We start from the raw sequence: 14,989 nt of genomic DNA, 5'->3' as shown, positions 1-14,989 counted from the left end.
CTAATGTTTATTTGTTAAAAGGAAGTAAACCTCATGAATATTAGATATAATTTCTCAAACCATGAGGGATCTATGTGTAATTATACCAACCCTCAAAGGAGGAGAATGTAATTATCCCTCTATAATAACCATATACAATATATGTATATGTATTTTACAATTCATATTTATAAACTCTATTGAAATAGTATCTTTAATTTATAACGCACATATTGAGTTTTAAAATAATATTTTGATTACTAAATAATTAATTTTCATTTGATCTTTTTATTAATATTAATAAATTTAGTAAATTTTGACTAATGGAGGTAACTGATTGTTAGACAAATAGAAATTTTAGGAATATTAGATTAAATTTCTCAAACCATAAAGGTCTAAATATAATTAATTAAACCTCAGTGGGAGGATTGTAATTATTCTCATTTTTAATTTTATCCCTCATTTAATGTTCTCATGTAATAATTTTGTATTTATAAAAGAAAAACTATAATGATGTGAACCTATATATATTATATTTATTTATTTATAAAAATATACACAAAAATATTAAATGAAAGACAAAAATAAAAATTTATGTAACATTTTTTGTTTATGTCACCATTTTTCTTTCGAATTATAGCGGAATTTCCGGAAGGGGTTGTAACTATAATTTCAAATTTTTTGGGGATAAAGTATAATTTCATATTTTAAGAGGGGTCGAAGTGTGATTAACTCTATTAGTATAATAGAGTTAATATAAGTGTAGATACATATATTATATATATATATATGCACGTTTTCAATTACATAAACTGATTTTGTCTCGAAAAATAATCTCTATAGCTTTTTTCATCTCCTGTCTATTACTCTATTAACACAGCAAGCTCACAGAGTTCTCTATTCGTTTCTTCTTCTTCCTCTTACGGTGTCGTCTCGTCATGGTTCCCGCCATTGTTTTCTCCCAGTAGAAACCCTAATTCTGTTCCCTCCATTCCAGGTAGACTATGATTGAATGGATTAGTAGTAACACTAAAATTTTTTGTTGATTGCTTAACTGCCGTTTGAATTCTTTTCCTGCCGCCCGATTGAATGCGCACCGGAAAATTTATTGATGTTGATGTTTTTGATTTGATCGGTAGATCTCTCTGTGGGAAAGAAAGATTATTTTGAATTTCTGGGAAAGCGGTTTCTTCTCCGAGGCTAGGATTTATGTCCCACAATCAATCAAGGGTTGAGAGGAGCGAGTCTACACAGTACAGGAAACCCGGCCGATCCGGTAGCTCCAATCAGCAGCGCCAGTTCACCAGCGGCGTCTCCACTAAAGGCGGTGGCGGCGCCTCCTCCGCCCCCACCAATCCTTCTAACCGAAGGTGGGGTTTGTGTGTGAATAATTAAAACTAGGGATTTGTTCCTTAAATATGCGAATTTGGTTTTACACACGCATATGATTGTGTGTTTGTTGATTGAGTGATGATGAATGTGAGTGCGAGTGTTCATACATTGATGTACTGATCAGCCTAGGGTTTTTCCGTCTGCCTGATATCTTTCGATAATTAATGTGATCTTTATTTTTTATTTTTTCTTTGAAATGTAGTTCCAAGAAGTATAATAGCAATTCACAAGTAGGGCAGCCCAGTACAAGAAACCCTAATGTAGATTCTAGTAATCCACCTGCAGCACGAGCTGTACAGAATGGTGCTCATCAACATCAGTCAACTCACGGTACGCCATTTTGATATGTGAGACTAAAGTAAAAGATTGGAAACCTGAAGAGATATTTGCCAAAGAAAAGTTTTGCTTAAATTGGCTCCATTATCATTTAAGGTGAATCTTCCAGGAATGTATGACCTAAGTGAAGCTATTCTAAGTCTCTTTGTTATTGTTCTGTTCTTTATTTTATTTTATTTGTGTTTTAATGCATCTTGTTTTAGGATTATCAGACTCACCACTCACCAGTAACTCCTCGAATGCCGAACCAATGAATGCCTCAACTCAAAAAACTACCCGAGATGTTCCTGGAGCTCCTTCTTCTGATGTTTCCTCTACAGCTCCTCTGTCTAATGTTTCTACAGTTAGCTCTGAGTCCAAAGCCCCTTCAACACCTGGGAAAGGTATGGCATATTGGTGGTCATATTTATTTTGAAGTTCCGAAATTTTTTTCCAATATCTGTTTGCCGGTTTGTTATATAGAAGGTGTCTTCTGTCTATAGTTTCAATTGATGATTTCTACTGTTTTGCATTCCTTAGCTCCAGGAGATGCATCTAAATCATTCCCACTTCAGTTTGGGTCCATAAGTCCTGGTTTTATGAATGGAATGCAGGTACTTGAAGTGCAAAATTATCTCTGTATCTCCCATTCTATTCTCTGTTGTTACCCTTGAACTCTGGTTCTTAAGGATAGAAGGTACATTTTCCGATTTGTTTGTAGGTACCTGCCCGAACTAGCTCTGCGCCTCCAAATCTGGATGAGCAGAAAAAAGCTCAGGTTGTGTGGATCTTTTCTGTCAATTGTTTACCTGATCTCGGTAAAGTTGTTTTCAGCTGGTTTGAGATAAGAGTTGCCTGCTCTGTTCTTCTTGTGATAGAATAACTTAAATTTGAAGCACCAAAAGTCATATTCTTTGTGTTGGATGCTGGAGAATGTTATCCTTTCTTTGGATCCTTCTAGAGGGGTGCTTGAATATTCTGGGAAATATAATGAAATAACAAGTGGTGAGGGAAAACAACAATAATAATAATAATAATAATAATATATATATATATATATATAATGGTTTGACTTCCTGGTTTTCTCTATTAGGCACGTCATGAATCTTTAAGGTCTGCTCCTGCAATGCCAATTCCATCTATTCCTAAGCAGAATTTGCCAAAAAAGGATGCAGGGAGTCGTGAGCAGCCTAATACTGGTGATGCTCAGTTGGCGTCCAAATCCAAGAGGGATGCCCAAGTTTCAGCTCCACCACCTGCAAGTCAAGCTCAGAAGCCCTCAGTACATCCTATCCCTGGTATGACCATGCCATTGCCATTTCACCAACCACCGGTTGCTGTTCAATTTGGTGGTCCAAATCCTCAAATTCAGTCTCAGGCCATGCCAGGAACATCATTGCCAATGCCAATGCCAATGTCCTTACCTCTAGGAAATCCACCCGTGCAGCATTCAATGTTTGTTCCAGGTCTGCAGCCACACCCAATGCAGTCTCAAGGAATGATGCATCAGGGACAAAGCTTGAACTTTTCACCACAAATGGGTCCCATACCTCCTCAGTTGGGAAGCATGGGAATGAATATGGCCCCACAGTTTCCTCAGCAGCCTACTGTAAAATACAGTGGTTCACGCAAAACTGTGAAGATTACACATCCAGAAACTCATGAAGAGTTGAGGCTTGAGAGCTCACCGGCTTCGAGGTCACATCCTAATATGCCATCTCAATCGCAGCCTATTTCTTCATTTCCGCCTAATATCCCAATGAATTTTTATCCCAATTCTTACAATGCCACTTCCCTATTCTTTCCTGGTGCAAGCACTGTCCCTCTTGGCAGCACCCAGGTTCCCCCCAGTTCTCAGCCACCAAGGTCCTATAACCAGGTTAATTTATCGCTTTCTGTTAGACTGTTGATATAAGTTGATGGTGGTTGTTACAAAGACATGGCTTTGGCATGGCACGCGGTGCTGTAGGCTCAGAGTGTATATTATTTTAAAATGCCTTTTCCCTTGTTTTCTGCAGGTGACGGTGAAACCGCCTTCTCGTGGGGAGAAAGAGCCATTGAGCTCTTTGCCACAGACAAAGCCTGGATTAGCAAAATCATATGCATCTGCTGCCTCATCAGGTACGGTTAATGTGCAGAGAGATGTGTCCCACGCTTTGACTTCTACTTCTGCCGTGGATGGCTCTGCATCAGTATCGACCATATCTGCTGATGAAGCAAGAACTGGGACAGTTCCACCTGATTCCGGTAAAGATAACCACAAAAAACTAGGCAACAGAGGTCAGCAGGATCAGGTATTTTTTTCTATATTTTATCTGTCAGTTGTGCAGTTTGAGGAAGTTTCTGCATGTAATTGAGCATGATTTGCACATCAGTTTCAGGTTGGCAAGCTATCTGCCCTTGTATCAAGTTCGCCTTCTCAATTGGCTGAAGCTGAATCTAGGGAAGCAAAATCTGCTTCGTCTGGAATTAATATGGCATCTGAAGCTGCTAAGGAATCATTATCAGCAATGGTATCTGATTCTTATGAGGCTTCTCACTTGACAATTGGGGGTGCTATGGAAGAAAAGATAAGTGATGAATCTAAAAGTTTAGAGACGAAAGGTGTAAATAGCAGACAATCAGAGGCTGACACAATGGGTAGCAAAGAACAAGTAGAAGCCACATCAGTTGAGACTTCGAAACCCTATGAACCTAGTCTAGAAACATCTTTGAGGTCTCTTTCGTTAGAATCTCAAGAAACCACTGGTAAAATTGAGGAAAGCTCTGACATGGAGGTAATATCCACTAATGGTGATTTATTAGAAGATAGACATGAAAAGCCACAAGAATCTTCAGTTTGTTGCTCTGATGATGTGGAGATGAATGACAATTTAGCTGCATCTACTGACACATTGTGTCGTCGAAGTACTGAAAATTCTGTGTCGGTGACTTGTCTGTCAGTGCAGAAGGAGAAAACTTCTCCAGATGTGTTGTCAAGTGTGGCTAATGGCATGGACACAAGAGAAACAAATGTTGATAAGTTTGCTATTGTGGACCAAGAGCATGCCCCTGTTTTAGTTCCATCCTCTCCTAAACCTGCTTTGGGACCTCAGAATGAGGATATTGACAGTAATAGCTGTGGCTTACTTTTGCCTTCTCCGTCTAGTGTCAAAGATATTACCTTGTCAGATACAAATGTTGCGAGAAGCACTGTTCCCCGAGGTACGAAGAAAAAAAAAGAATTATATAAAAAAGCAGAAGCTGCTGGTACTAGTTCTGATCTTTATATGGCATATAAGGGTCCTGCAGAAAACAAAGAAGTTGTAACATCTGCAGATGTCTCAGAAAAATCTTCTATCATTAGCGAGAAGCAGGCTTCTGCGAATGTATCTCAGGACAATGCCGAGCCATGCGAGAAACCTGCTCAGGGTAAAGTGGAGCCTGATGATTGGGAAGATGCTGCGGAAATCTCTAGTCCACAGTTAGAAACTTTAAAAACTGAAAATGATGAAAAGGATGGGGATGGATATGGATTGACGACTAAAAGGTACTCTCGGGATTTCCTCCTAAAATTTGTGGAGCAATGCCCTGATCTTCCTGAGGGATTTGAAATTACTTCGGACATAGCAGAATTGCTGATGGTATCTAGTATCCATGGTTCACGAGAGTCCTATGGTAGCCCTGGGCGTACAATTGACAGGCCAGTTGCCGGTTCTAGACCAGATCGTCGTGGTGGTGGCTTGGGAGATGATGACAAATGGAGTAAATTTCCTGGGTCTCTTATGTCTGGCCGAGGAGATATGCGGGCAGATGTTGGCTATGCAAGTAACATTGTTGGGTTTCGGCCTGGCCAAGGAGGTAATTATGGTGTTTTAAGGAATCCTCGGGCTCAGACACCTATGCAATATGCTGGGGGCATCCTATCTGGGCCGATGCAGTCCCTGGGTCCTCATGGTGGCCTTCAAAGAAATAATTCTGATTCCGATAGGTGGCAGCGTGGTGCTGGTTTTCAGAAGGGTTTGATGCCTTCTCCTCATACACCAATGCCGGTGATGCATAAAGCTGAAAAGAAGTATGAAGTAGGTAGGGTTGCTGATGAGGAAGAAGCGAAACAGAGGCAGTTGAAGGGCATCCTGAACAAGCTTACCCCTCAAAATTTTGAAAAACTGTTTCAACAAGTTAAGCAAGTGAACGTAGATAATGTTATTACGCTTTCTCGGTTGATCTCACAGATTTTTGACAAAGCTCTGATGGAGCCTACCTTCTGCGAGATGTATGCGGATTTCTGCTTTCACCTTGCTGCAGATTTGCCAGACCTAAGTGTGGAGAATGAAAGAATTACTTTCAAGAGATTACTCCTGAACAAGTGCCAAGAAGAATTTGAGAGAGGAGAAAGAGAAGAAGAGGAGGCAAATAAAGTTGAGGAAGAAGGTGAAGCTAAACAGACAGCGGAAGAGAGAGAGGAGAAGAGACTGCGAGCGCGAAGACGCATGTTAGGAAATATTAGGCTGATTGGAGAACTATACAAGAAGAGAATGTTGACTGAGAGGATAATGCATGAGTGCATAAATAAGTTGTTGGGTCAGTATCAGAATCCTGATGAGGAGAACATTGAAGCTTTGTGCAAATTGATGAGCACAATCGGGGAGATGATAGATCACCCCAAGGCAAAGGAACATATTGATGCCTATTTTGATATCATGTGGCAGTTATCCAACAATATGAAGCTTTCCTCCAGGGTTAGATTCATGTTGAAAGATGCCATCGATCTGAGAAAGAATAAGTGGCAACAGAGGAGAAAAGTTGAAGGTCCAAAAAAGATTGAGGAGGTGCACCGGGATGCCGCTCAAGAGCGGCAGACACAAGCAAGTAGGCTGGGTCGCGTTACCAGCATGACTAATTCTGTTCGAAGGGGTCCACCTACAGATTTTGGTCCTAGATCTGCTGGTATGTTATCTCCACCTGGTTCTCAGACTGGTGGTTTCCGTGCTGTTCCCCCACAAGTACGTGGTTATGGTCTTCATCATGTTGGAATGGAGGAGCGACACCCCTTTGAGAACAGGACCATGTCTGTTCCTCTGCCCCAAAGACCCCTTGGTGATGATTCTATAACTCTTGGGCCCCAAGGTGGTCTTGCAAAGGGAATGGCTTACAGAGGGCAGCCATCAGCTTCTAACATTCCGTTGGCTGAGATGCCAAGTCCTGGAGATGCGCGGAGGATGGGACCTGGCCAGAATGGATTTAGTTCCATGCCCGAACGGGTGGCTTATGGCCAAAGAGAAGATCTGATGCCAAGGTATATGCCAGACAGGTTTGCTGCTCCTCCCAATTACAACCACTCACATTCTCAGGAGCGAAAAATGTCCCATGGGAATAGAGAGGTTCGAAACACAGACAACAGTTTTGACAGTTCTATGCATATTTCTCCACCTGCTCGAGGTGGGCCAACTACTAGCAGACAAAATGTGTCTTCGGATAAGGTGTGGTCAGAAGAGCACTTGCGGGACAAGTCTGTGGCTGCAATCAGAGAATTCTACAGGTATTTTTGGAATTCACATGTTATTTATTTTATTTGAATTTTGCAGATTATGCGATCACATATTTCGGAAGTTAATTGACAATTCTGAATATGAATGTGTCCTCTGTGCAAGTTAAGCAACTTAATATTCCTCATAAGGTCAATAATATATTTGGAAATTTTACTAGTAGTAGCCATGTTTGAACAATATTATCTTCTTTACTATGTAGCAATGTTAGCTGCTGTGTTTCTTGATTGTGATGATGCACACGACAGGGGATGGAACCAATATTTTTCATCTTTGAGGATTGATTACTTAAGTAACTCTATTTTCCTAAAGCATCTTCATGTCAGTGGCTCTAAAGCAAATTAGGACATTTTCTTGAATTTATGTCAAGCCATATGCACAAAAATGTCGGATGTATAGTTAGTTGGTATGGAGCACAAATGTGTTTTTCTTTTTCATTATGCTTTGAATGACTTGTTGGGATATTATTCTCAACATTTGAATTTCTAAATTTGAAGGGTAGGTTTGTTGCAGGATTGATATTACTTTCTAACGGTTAAGTTAGTATATATACTGCCCACCCTGGGGCACTCAGACAAAATCCAGAAATGTAGTTGCATAACTCGAATTATGTATGTGGTTAGTGATCAGGGTTATTTTTTTAGCACTTGCTTGCCTCCCTGCTGACATATTGACTCTGATTTTTCAAAATGATTCTTGGAAGATAGAAGAATTATGATAATTTTTGTTGGAGAGAGAGTAAGTTTTATCTTCTGGAATAGATTTTTGTCGTGTTTGAATCAGAGGCAGAAAGGACGATGAAGCTACCCGTTTGTTATCATCAATATTTACTACAAGTAAAAGTATATGCTTGTTCTATCTTAGAATTCCTTTACTTTTCCCCATTTGGAAGCTTTTGTCTGTCCTTGGGCCTCTTGCCCATGTCGCAAAAGACTTGAATCAGCAGGGAATTTTGGCAAAGAGAACTAATTTAGATGCATATTTCTTGTTCATGCGATATATTGGGAAAACTGAAAAGAAGATAGAAATTCATTCTTCTTGACACAGAAGCATATAGCGAGTATATTGTTCATTTTGTTTTTTTTGGGAGGGGGGGGGGGGGTTTCCATGAATGCATGCAAACTAACCATCTGGGTGTTCCAGAATTTCCTTTTTTCCTGAATATTCTTGTTCTTACTCTTTGCTGCGTGTTACATATTCCCTAGAGGACAAAATTGCAGTGGGTATGTCATCGCAATCATGGTTACTCCAGAATTAGTATGTCCTTGATCAATGATCAGGGTGAGACACCAGATATGACAAAGTGCAATAATTTCAGCTGGTTATTATAAGTAAAAGAGTAATATAACTGATTGCAACTTTAAGAAAGTTACTTTTATGAAATGATCTACTTTAGGGAAGAGGACATTATGTGAGCTGTAAAGTAAACTGGGATGGTCACTAGTGTAATGAGGAAGCACGAGTTTGTATTTTGTCAGATGTATAGATAAACATGTGTTTGTGTCAGTTGATCATCATGTATGTTCTATAATACCGTAGACCCTTGAAAACTTTATTGTTGCATCTTGGAATTTTTATAGGTATGCGATGGAATGCATCTTTTCTTTCTTTTTCCTCCTTTTCGTACATGCTTTTGTGACCACCAACCTGATGATACATCCATTAGCTTCCCGGTGCTAATATTCGCAGATGTTGTCTTAGCTATGTCATTTGGTGTAGGATAACTACTCTCTCAAAAAAACCTGTTTATGTTAGATGTATTAAATGTTGAGCTGGAATAAAAGATTTTGATATTTAGTCATCATGTATGCTTATGTGGGCCACTCGCGGAGACAGGACTGGGGAAGTCACGAGGCCTTTGAGACTATGAGTGAGCTATTCACCATGAGAGTCGTATGATGCTTAGAAGCATTCACTGTTTCTTTTCAATGTTTTGTTCTAAGCAGTTACTCCCTTTTACCAAATTGTGCAGGACAGTTAGGTAAAACACTTCTCATGATACTAATGTTAGGCGTGATATCATCTTGGGGAAGTGATCATATATCTACGATATACCCATGGGTGGATATCTGTGTATATCGTCTTCTTTTTGTGTTGCTGTTGCATGAAATACTATCTTTGAGTTCTGTTCAGTTTTGTTGGCTATTATTAATTCTATAATTGGTTAAGATAGATTAGCTTCTCCTTTCAGTCCATCTAACATGAATTTCTCTCTGTTTTTTCCAGTGCAAGAGATGAGAATGAAGTGGCTTTGTGCATCAAGGATTTGAACAGCCCCAGTTTCTATCCATCTATGGTCTCTATCTGGGTTACTGATTCTTTTGAGAGGAAAGATGTAGAGAGAGATCTCTTGACAAAATTACTTATCAATCTTACAAAAGCTCGAGATGGGTTGATAAGTGAAGATCAACTCATTAAAGGGTATGATAGGTCCCAGCATATTATGACGACTAGTATCTCTTAATTCTTTTTAACCCTGTCAGAACAGAATTTTGATCATATTCTTACATGAACAGGTTTGAGTCTGTTCTTGCTGTCTTGGAGGATGCTGTAAACGATGCCCCTAGAGCGGCAGAGTTCCTTGGCCGTATTTTTGCTAAAGTCGTAATGGAGAATGTTATTTCACTTTCTGAAATTGGGAGATTGATATATGAAGGCGGAGAAGAGCAAGGTCGGCTTGTGGAAATAGGGCTTGCAGCTGAAGTCCTTGGAAGTGTCTTGGACATCATCAAATCGTATAAAGGTGATCCTGTTTTGAACGAGATTCGTTCCAGCTCTAATCTGCGGCTAGAGAACTTCAGGCCTGCAGGCTCTAACAAGTCATTGAGAATAGACAAGTTTATTTAGAGGATAAGATGCTCATTGTATCTGGTAGAAAATTTTATTTCTTGTTTTCTTATTTCACAGTTCTAAAGTTGCTCATATTTATATATATATTTAATTCTTGGCCGATGGGGTTATGTAGGGCAAGTTCTTCATGTTTTCATATTATTTTTGCCAACAAATTGATTACAATTTTTGGAAGGTGCAATTGAGCATCAAGTTATCTTCATCAACTCATTCTCTTCTGTACCTTTTAATAGTGCTTTCAACAAATGGATTACAAAAAAGAACTTCTCATGCAGCACCATGGTTTTGACATGATTTTGGTAAAACAATGACAAAAATCACTTGTTTGAGGTGTTTAAATATTGCAACATTATCTAATAGTTTTTCTTATGGGGCAATTGCTATTCCATCTCACTACAAGAATACCTTATTACTGCGCAACTCATAATTTAATGAGAAGCCATAGACCTGCTCCTACCATCATACAGAATCAAGAATCATTATAAAGTTGCAACCCGAGTTCCGGTTGACCTCCTATTTCCAGGTGATGATGGTTTCACAGATGTTTTTTACAGATTCACAGGAGGTGCAAAGCAGAATATGGAGTTTCTGAGAAATTGTAGAAAGAAACAGTTTACACTTCTGAAAATGCAAAACAAATGATCAAGATTGATCACAAATGCTCATGACAAGACAGGAGACTGTTGAAATCTGACCCTGCAAAACAAACAGTAAACATCAAACAAAGTCTCCGCTGAAGCAGGTATAAAGAACTACATCAGTCTGGGAAAAAAGAAAGGGTAAATTACAATGACCTCTCTTAAAATTTAGCATAATTACGAATACCCCTCGTCGTTTTAAAAATTACAAATACCCCCTTCATGTTTGATGAATTTATGAAATTACCAACTTTGTCTTTATTGTATTTTTTTTATTTTTTTTTTAAAATTTAAAACTTATAAAAAAATCGAACGGGATGGATGAAAAAGTTTTAAAAATTATGAAAAAACTATCCAATTAGTCTTTAAAAAAATTATTTTTTTAAAAAAATAAATAAAATCATAATTTGTAATCCGCAAGGACATTTTGGTGAGTTTATGTTAAAAAATGGATGAAAACCTAACAGATTGAGTTAATTGTTAGACGACCATTAAAATCAGGGGAGTATAAATAATTTTTCGAATTTACGAAGGAGTAATCATAATTATGCCAAACGTAAAGGGAGGTGGTTGTAATTTAAAAAAAAAAAAAAAAAAAAATGGAAGTTGTATACAAACATTTGTCATCAACTGTAAAGATGAAAAAGGACAAACACTGGGCTCTTGGATTACTGCTTTGTGCAACTAGCTCTTTATTTCATGTTGACATCTAAAACCAAAACTTCATTTTTTAGAATGTTCCCTTAAGAAACGGCTTCAAAATTCTTCATGTTATCAAGATTATCCTATGTCGTCAAGCTATAAACCAGAAGGAAGCATCTAGTATTTCTAGATTATTCATCATCTGACATAAACGAGTTTACATACATTAGCATAGCGAATTCCTTATCACAGGCAATGTTGCAATTCGTACAAGCATTTCTAAAAGGAGAGATACCTATTTGATGTACTTCATCAATCTCATTTTGAGGAGAAAGCATGGAGAGTGTATCCCTGCATTTCAGTTGGAAGAGAAGACATTTTAAAATACTGATGACATTGTTAGAGTGATTTTGATGAAAGTGTCCCAAAACCTAATAAATATACTCAACATAAACTAGACCGGATACCTGAAACATTTTCTTTTTCATAAATCCTCAAGTTGTGAGACCAAAAGTTTGGATTAAGTCGGCATCCTTTGGCTGATTAATTATCTTTTCAAACATTTCTTTCAATTTCGCATGACCAACCATTTCCTCAAGAATCCTGTCTTCAATACTCGGACAAGGATGCTTCTGTTTGTTGCTTTCATTAGAAGAAGAGGTGAACACTAGCTCAGACAAACGGTCCTTCTCAGCTTGCCTACAGTACTTATCTGCCTCAGTTGTCCCAGAAGTCATCAGATGGTAGGTATAGACAAACTTCTTTTGCCCGATCCTATAAGCACGGCATATGGCTTGCCTTTCCACTGATGGATTCCAAACAACATCCAGCAAAATTACCCTGGAAGCTCCAACTAAGCTTATACCCTCAGAACAGCACCTCGTTGAGGCGAGCATGACTTTCGATTCACTCTGTGGATCATTAAATACATTTATCAACATCTGGCGTTGTTTTTGTTCTAGCTTTCCTTGCATCCGCAAAATTTGCTTTCCATCGACCCACTTGAAAATTTCTTTGAGTTGTTCCTTTATCAGTTCTAGAGGTTGAATGTACTGGCTGAATATGAGTACTTTTTCATTCATTGCGACGCTGAGGCGAACAAACTCCAGGATGAATTTTGTTTTAACACCTTCATTAGGATTGAGCTTAGAGGCCTGCACTGCTTCCAGGTCAATTTCAATCCTTTCCTCTTCAGTTGAATCAGAGTGTTGAAAAAGGTATGGGTGCACAGATATCAAAGCTACCTTATGTTCAAAATGAAAGGTGCTCGGGGACCCTTCTAACCTCTCAATCAAACTCTTCTGCAGTGCTGGGGGTTTCAGAAGGATAACACAATCTCTTAACCCAGGGAGACTCTGTTGAAGAATGGTGCCTTTGTGTACATGAACAAAAGGTGACATGGAAATTTTAAGCTTCTCAACAGCACGGTCAATGGCTTCTGTAATTAGAGTAGAGTGAGAATTTTCCTCTTTGTATTTTCTCTTTGAGGACATTCTCCTTGATGCTATCATTTCGGCAAAAGTTTTCTCTTGAGCTAGTACATCAGCAATTGCTGGTCTCACTATATGCAATGTGTTGAAGAGTTCACCAAAATTATTTTGGAAAGGAGTTCCAGAAAGAATGACCCGCTTCTTTGTCTGGACTTTAAGGAGAACATTCCAAATGTTACTCCTCCGATTACGAGGAGTATGCCCTTCATCAAGAATTACTAATCCAGGCTTTTCAAGAAGTATTTTCCTCAGAGCTTTCGTTTTACCATCAATAATGACTCTTTCTCTCTTCTCGGTCGTCCTCTCTTTTATGTATTTCTCCCCAGTCAACTTCTCGAATAAGCTATAGCTGATCCCCAAAATGCTTCTGCCCATGTTCCACGAATATATCTTTACCATACGAATTGCATCCTTGTTTCCGCGTTTCGCTCCAGCAAGAAGTCTGAGTGCGTTCTTGTTCTCCTTCCCCAAGAACTCCAGGTTATTGAGGTTATAGAACGGGAACTCAACGTTCCACTTTCTGAACTCTTCTTCCCAAGTGAGGAGCATACTGGCAGGGGTAATAATCACTGGCCGGCAGTTAGGGAATAGTTTTAAGTAAGATTCCAGGAATACTATGGTCAAACGGGTTTTTCCGGTCCCTGGAGCATGAGAAATGATGCATCCACCCACTCCACCGGGATCAGTGCTCTTCAGTTCATCAAGATTGATGCTTCCAGCCAAGTTTTTCCACAGAAATTCAAAGCCTTCTTGCTGATGTTCATACATACTTTCTCGTATACCAGGTTTAATACTCCAAACAGTGCCATTAGCACTATTGTTGAACTCAGCAAAATTATCCTTTGAAGATTGTAAATGAAAACCATCAAACTCTAGAAGTTGCTCTGTTTCAGAATATCTTTTCCTTTCTGATTCAGTACAAGTTTTTTCCACCTACATAAATGGAAAAGGGAAAGTTTGAACCCCCAAAATTTTAAATCATCCATAAATAACATTCAAATTCCAACGTGGGAGTCTTCTATATAGAATTAGTAATAATGCAGGAAATCAGAAGTTGGATTTGCAGTGTTATAAGCGCATGATTAAGTAGTCAAAGTGCATAAATTCTAAGGATGGTAATGGGCACAAGTCAAACCCAGACCTGCCATGGACCCGCTCTATGTATGAGGGGTTTTGAGACGACAAATGAGTCTCAACATAGGTCAGAATTTAGTTCCAGACCCAACCCGGTTGACACCAGGTCGTGTATTTACTTATTATGTATGTATTTAAGTGATATTTTATATATAGTGTGAATTTTACATGTTTTTCTTCCAAGTGAGGAAGACATTCATATCCTACTTAAGTAAAATTTGTAAAAACAAATAAGAACTAGTTAAAAATGGAAACAAAGTTTTATTTGAGAAGAAAACTAGTCATAATTCCTTTAAACTACCTATATATAATTTCAAAATGAATGTTGTTTCTAACTAAAATAAAATAAAAAGGTAAAAAGGTACTCACAGCGATTAGTTTTCTAGAAACGATTTTAAATATTTTATGAAATTTTAATTTAATAATGCATATACAATGAAGTTTGATAGTAAAATTTTAAATGAACTACATATGAATAATATGTAAAATATGAAGCGAAACTTAAAAAAAATCACAAAAACATGTTAAACAATAAACATGATGAATTGCAAATAAAAATCATATATATTAAATTGAAAATGCTTTCGAAAAATTTAAAAAGAGTGATACCAGACATCATTTTTATTTTAACATTGGATAATTCTTCGTATATTACATTTTTACTTTAATGTTTAAATACTTTTTGTCACAATATCTCAAAGGTAACATAACAAAATATTTCGACTTCGATAAATCATACACAGAAGATAAATTATTTAACAGATAAGATAATACCAAATTGAATAATGTAAAAACAGTATTTACAAAAATAAATTAAAGAGTATGAAATACAAATCTACAAAAAAAAAAAAAACTATCTAAAAAAGATAATAATAAGATTGTATAGAAAAATATGCTGAAGTGAGAGGATTAACAACAGTATACATAGTATTACAACAAATAATCAAATTTAAAGACTGTACAGGGAAGTTAGTAATGAAATATAACTAAAATAATTATAGGACCCCTTAACACTAAATAG

General features: G+C 37.8%; 1 protein-coding gene across 3 annotated transcripts; it reads left to right on the top strand.

Annotated features, from left to right (window-relative positions):
* On the top strand, window positions 812-10,270 carry LOC105167563 (eukaryotic translation initiation factor 4G-like). 3 transcript variants are annotated; one of them, XM_011087345.2, is made up of 11 exons: window positions 812-976; window positions 1,119-1,349; window positions 1,574-1,701; window positions 1,920-2,090; window positions 2,227-2,300; window positions 2,408-2,464; window positions 2,780-3,565; window positions 3,705-3,980; window positions 4,062-7,207; window positions 9,441-9,635; window positions 9,731-10,166. In XM_011087345.2, exons 2-11 carry the CDS (start codon window positions 1,189-1,191, stop codon window positions 10,059-10,061), a joined length of 5,325 nt encoding a protein of 1,774 aa, XP_011085647.1. In that variant the 5' UTR covers window positions 812-976; window positions 1,119-1,188; the 3' UTR covers window positions 10,062-10,166. The 3 variants fall into 3 exon arrangements, with proteins under 3 accessions (XP_011085647.1, XP_020549677.1, XP_011085641.1); XM_020694018.1 differs by having other exon boundaries at window positions 1,911-2,090; window positions 4,068-7,207; XM_011087339.2 differs by having other exon boundaries at window positions 813-976; window positions 1,911-2,090; window positions 9,731-10,270.

This window comes from Sesamum indicum, linkage group LG1 (assembly GCF_000512975.1).
Source record: "Sesamum indicum cultivar Zhongzhi No. 13 linkage group LG1, S_indicum_v1.0, whole genome shotgun sequence".
Taxonomy (NCBI): domain Eukaryota; kingdom Viridiplantae; phylum Streptophyta; class Magnoliopsida; order Lamiales; family Pedaliaceae; genus Sesamum; species Sesamum indicum.
The sequence above is the reverse complement of the archived record's forward strand: the minus strand, read 5'-3'. Positions and strand labels throughout refer to the sequence as shown.

What these genes read in the sequence shown, in the direction of transcription:
- LOC105167563 (XM_011087339.2), top strand. Translation starts at nt 1,189, where the DNA reads ATGTCCCACAATCAATCAAGGGTTGAGAGGAGCGAGTCTACACAGTAC. An exon ending in CCCTTCAACACCTGGGAAAG is followed by an intron (nt 2,091 to 2,226) that starts GTATGGCATATT and finishes TGCATTCCTTAG; the next exon opens with CTCCAGGAGATGCATCTAAA. An exon ending in ATGAGCAGAAAAAAGCTCAG is followed by an intron (nt 2,465 to 2,779) that starts GTTGTGTGGATC and finishes TTTCTCTATTAG; the next exon opens with GCACGTCATGAATCTTTAAG.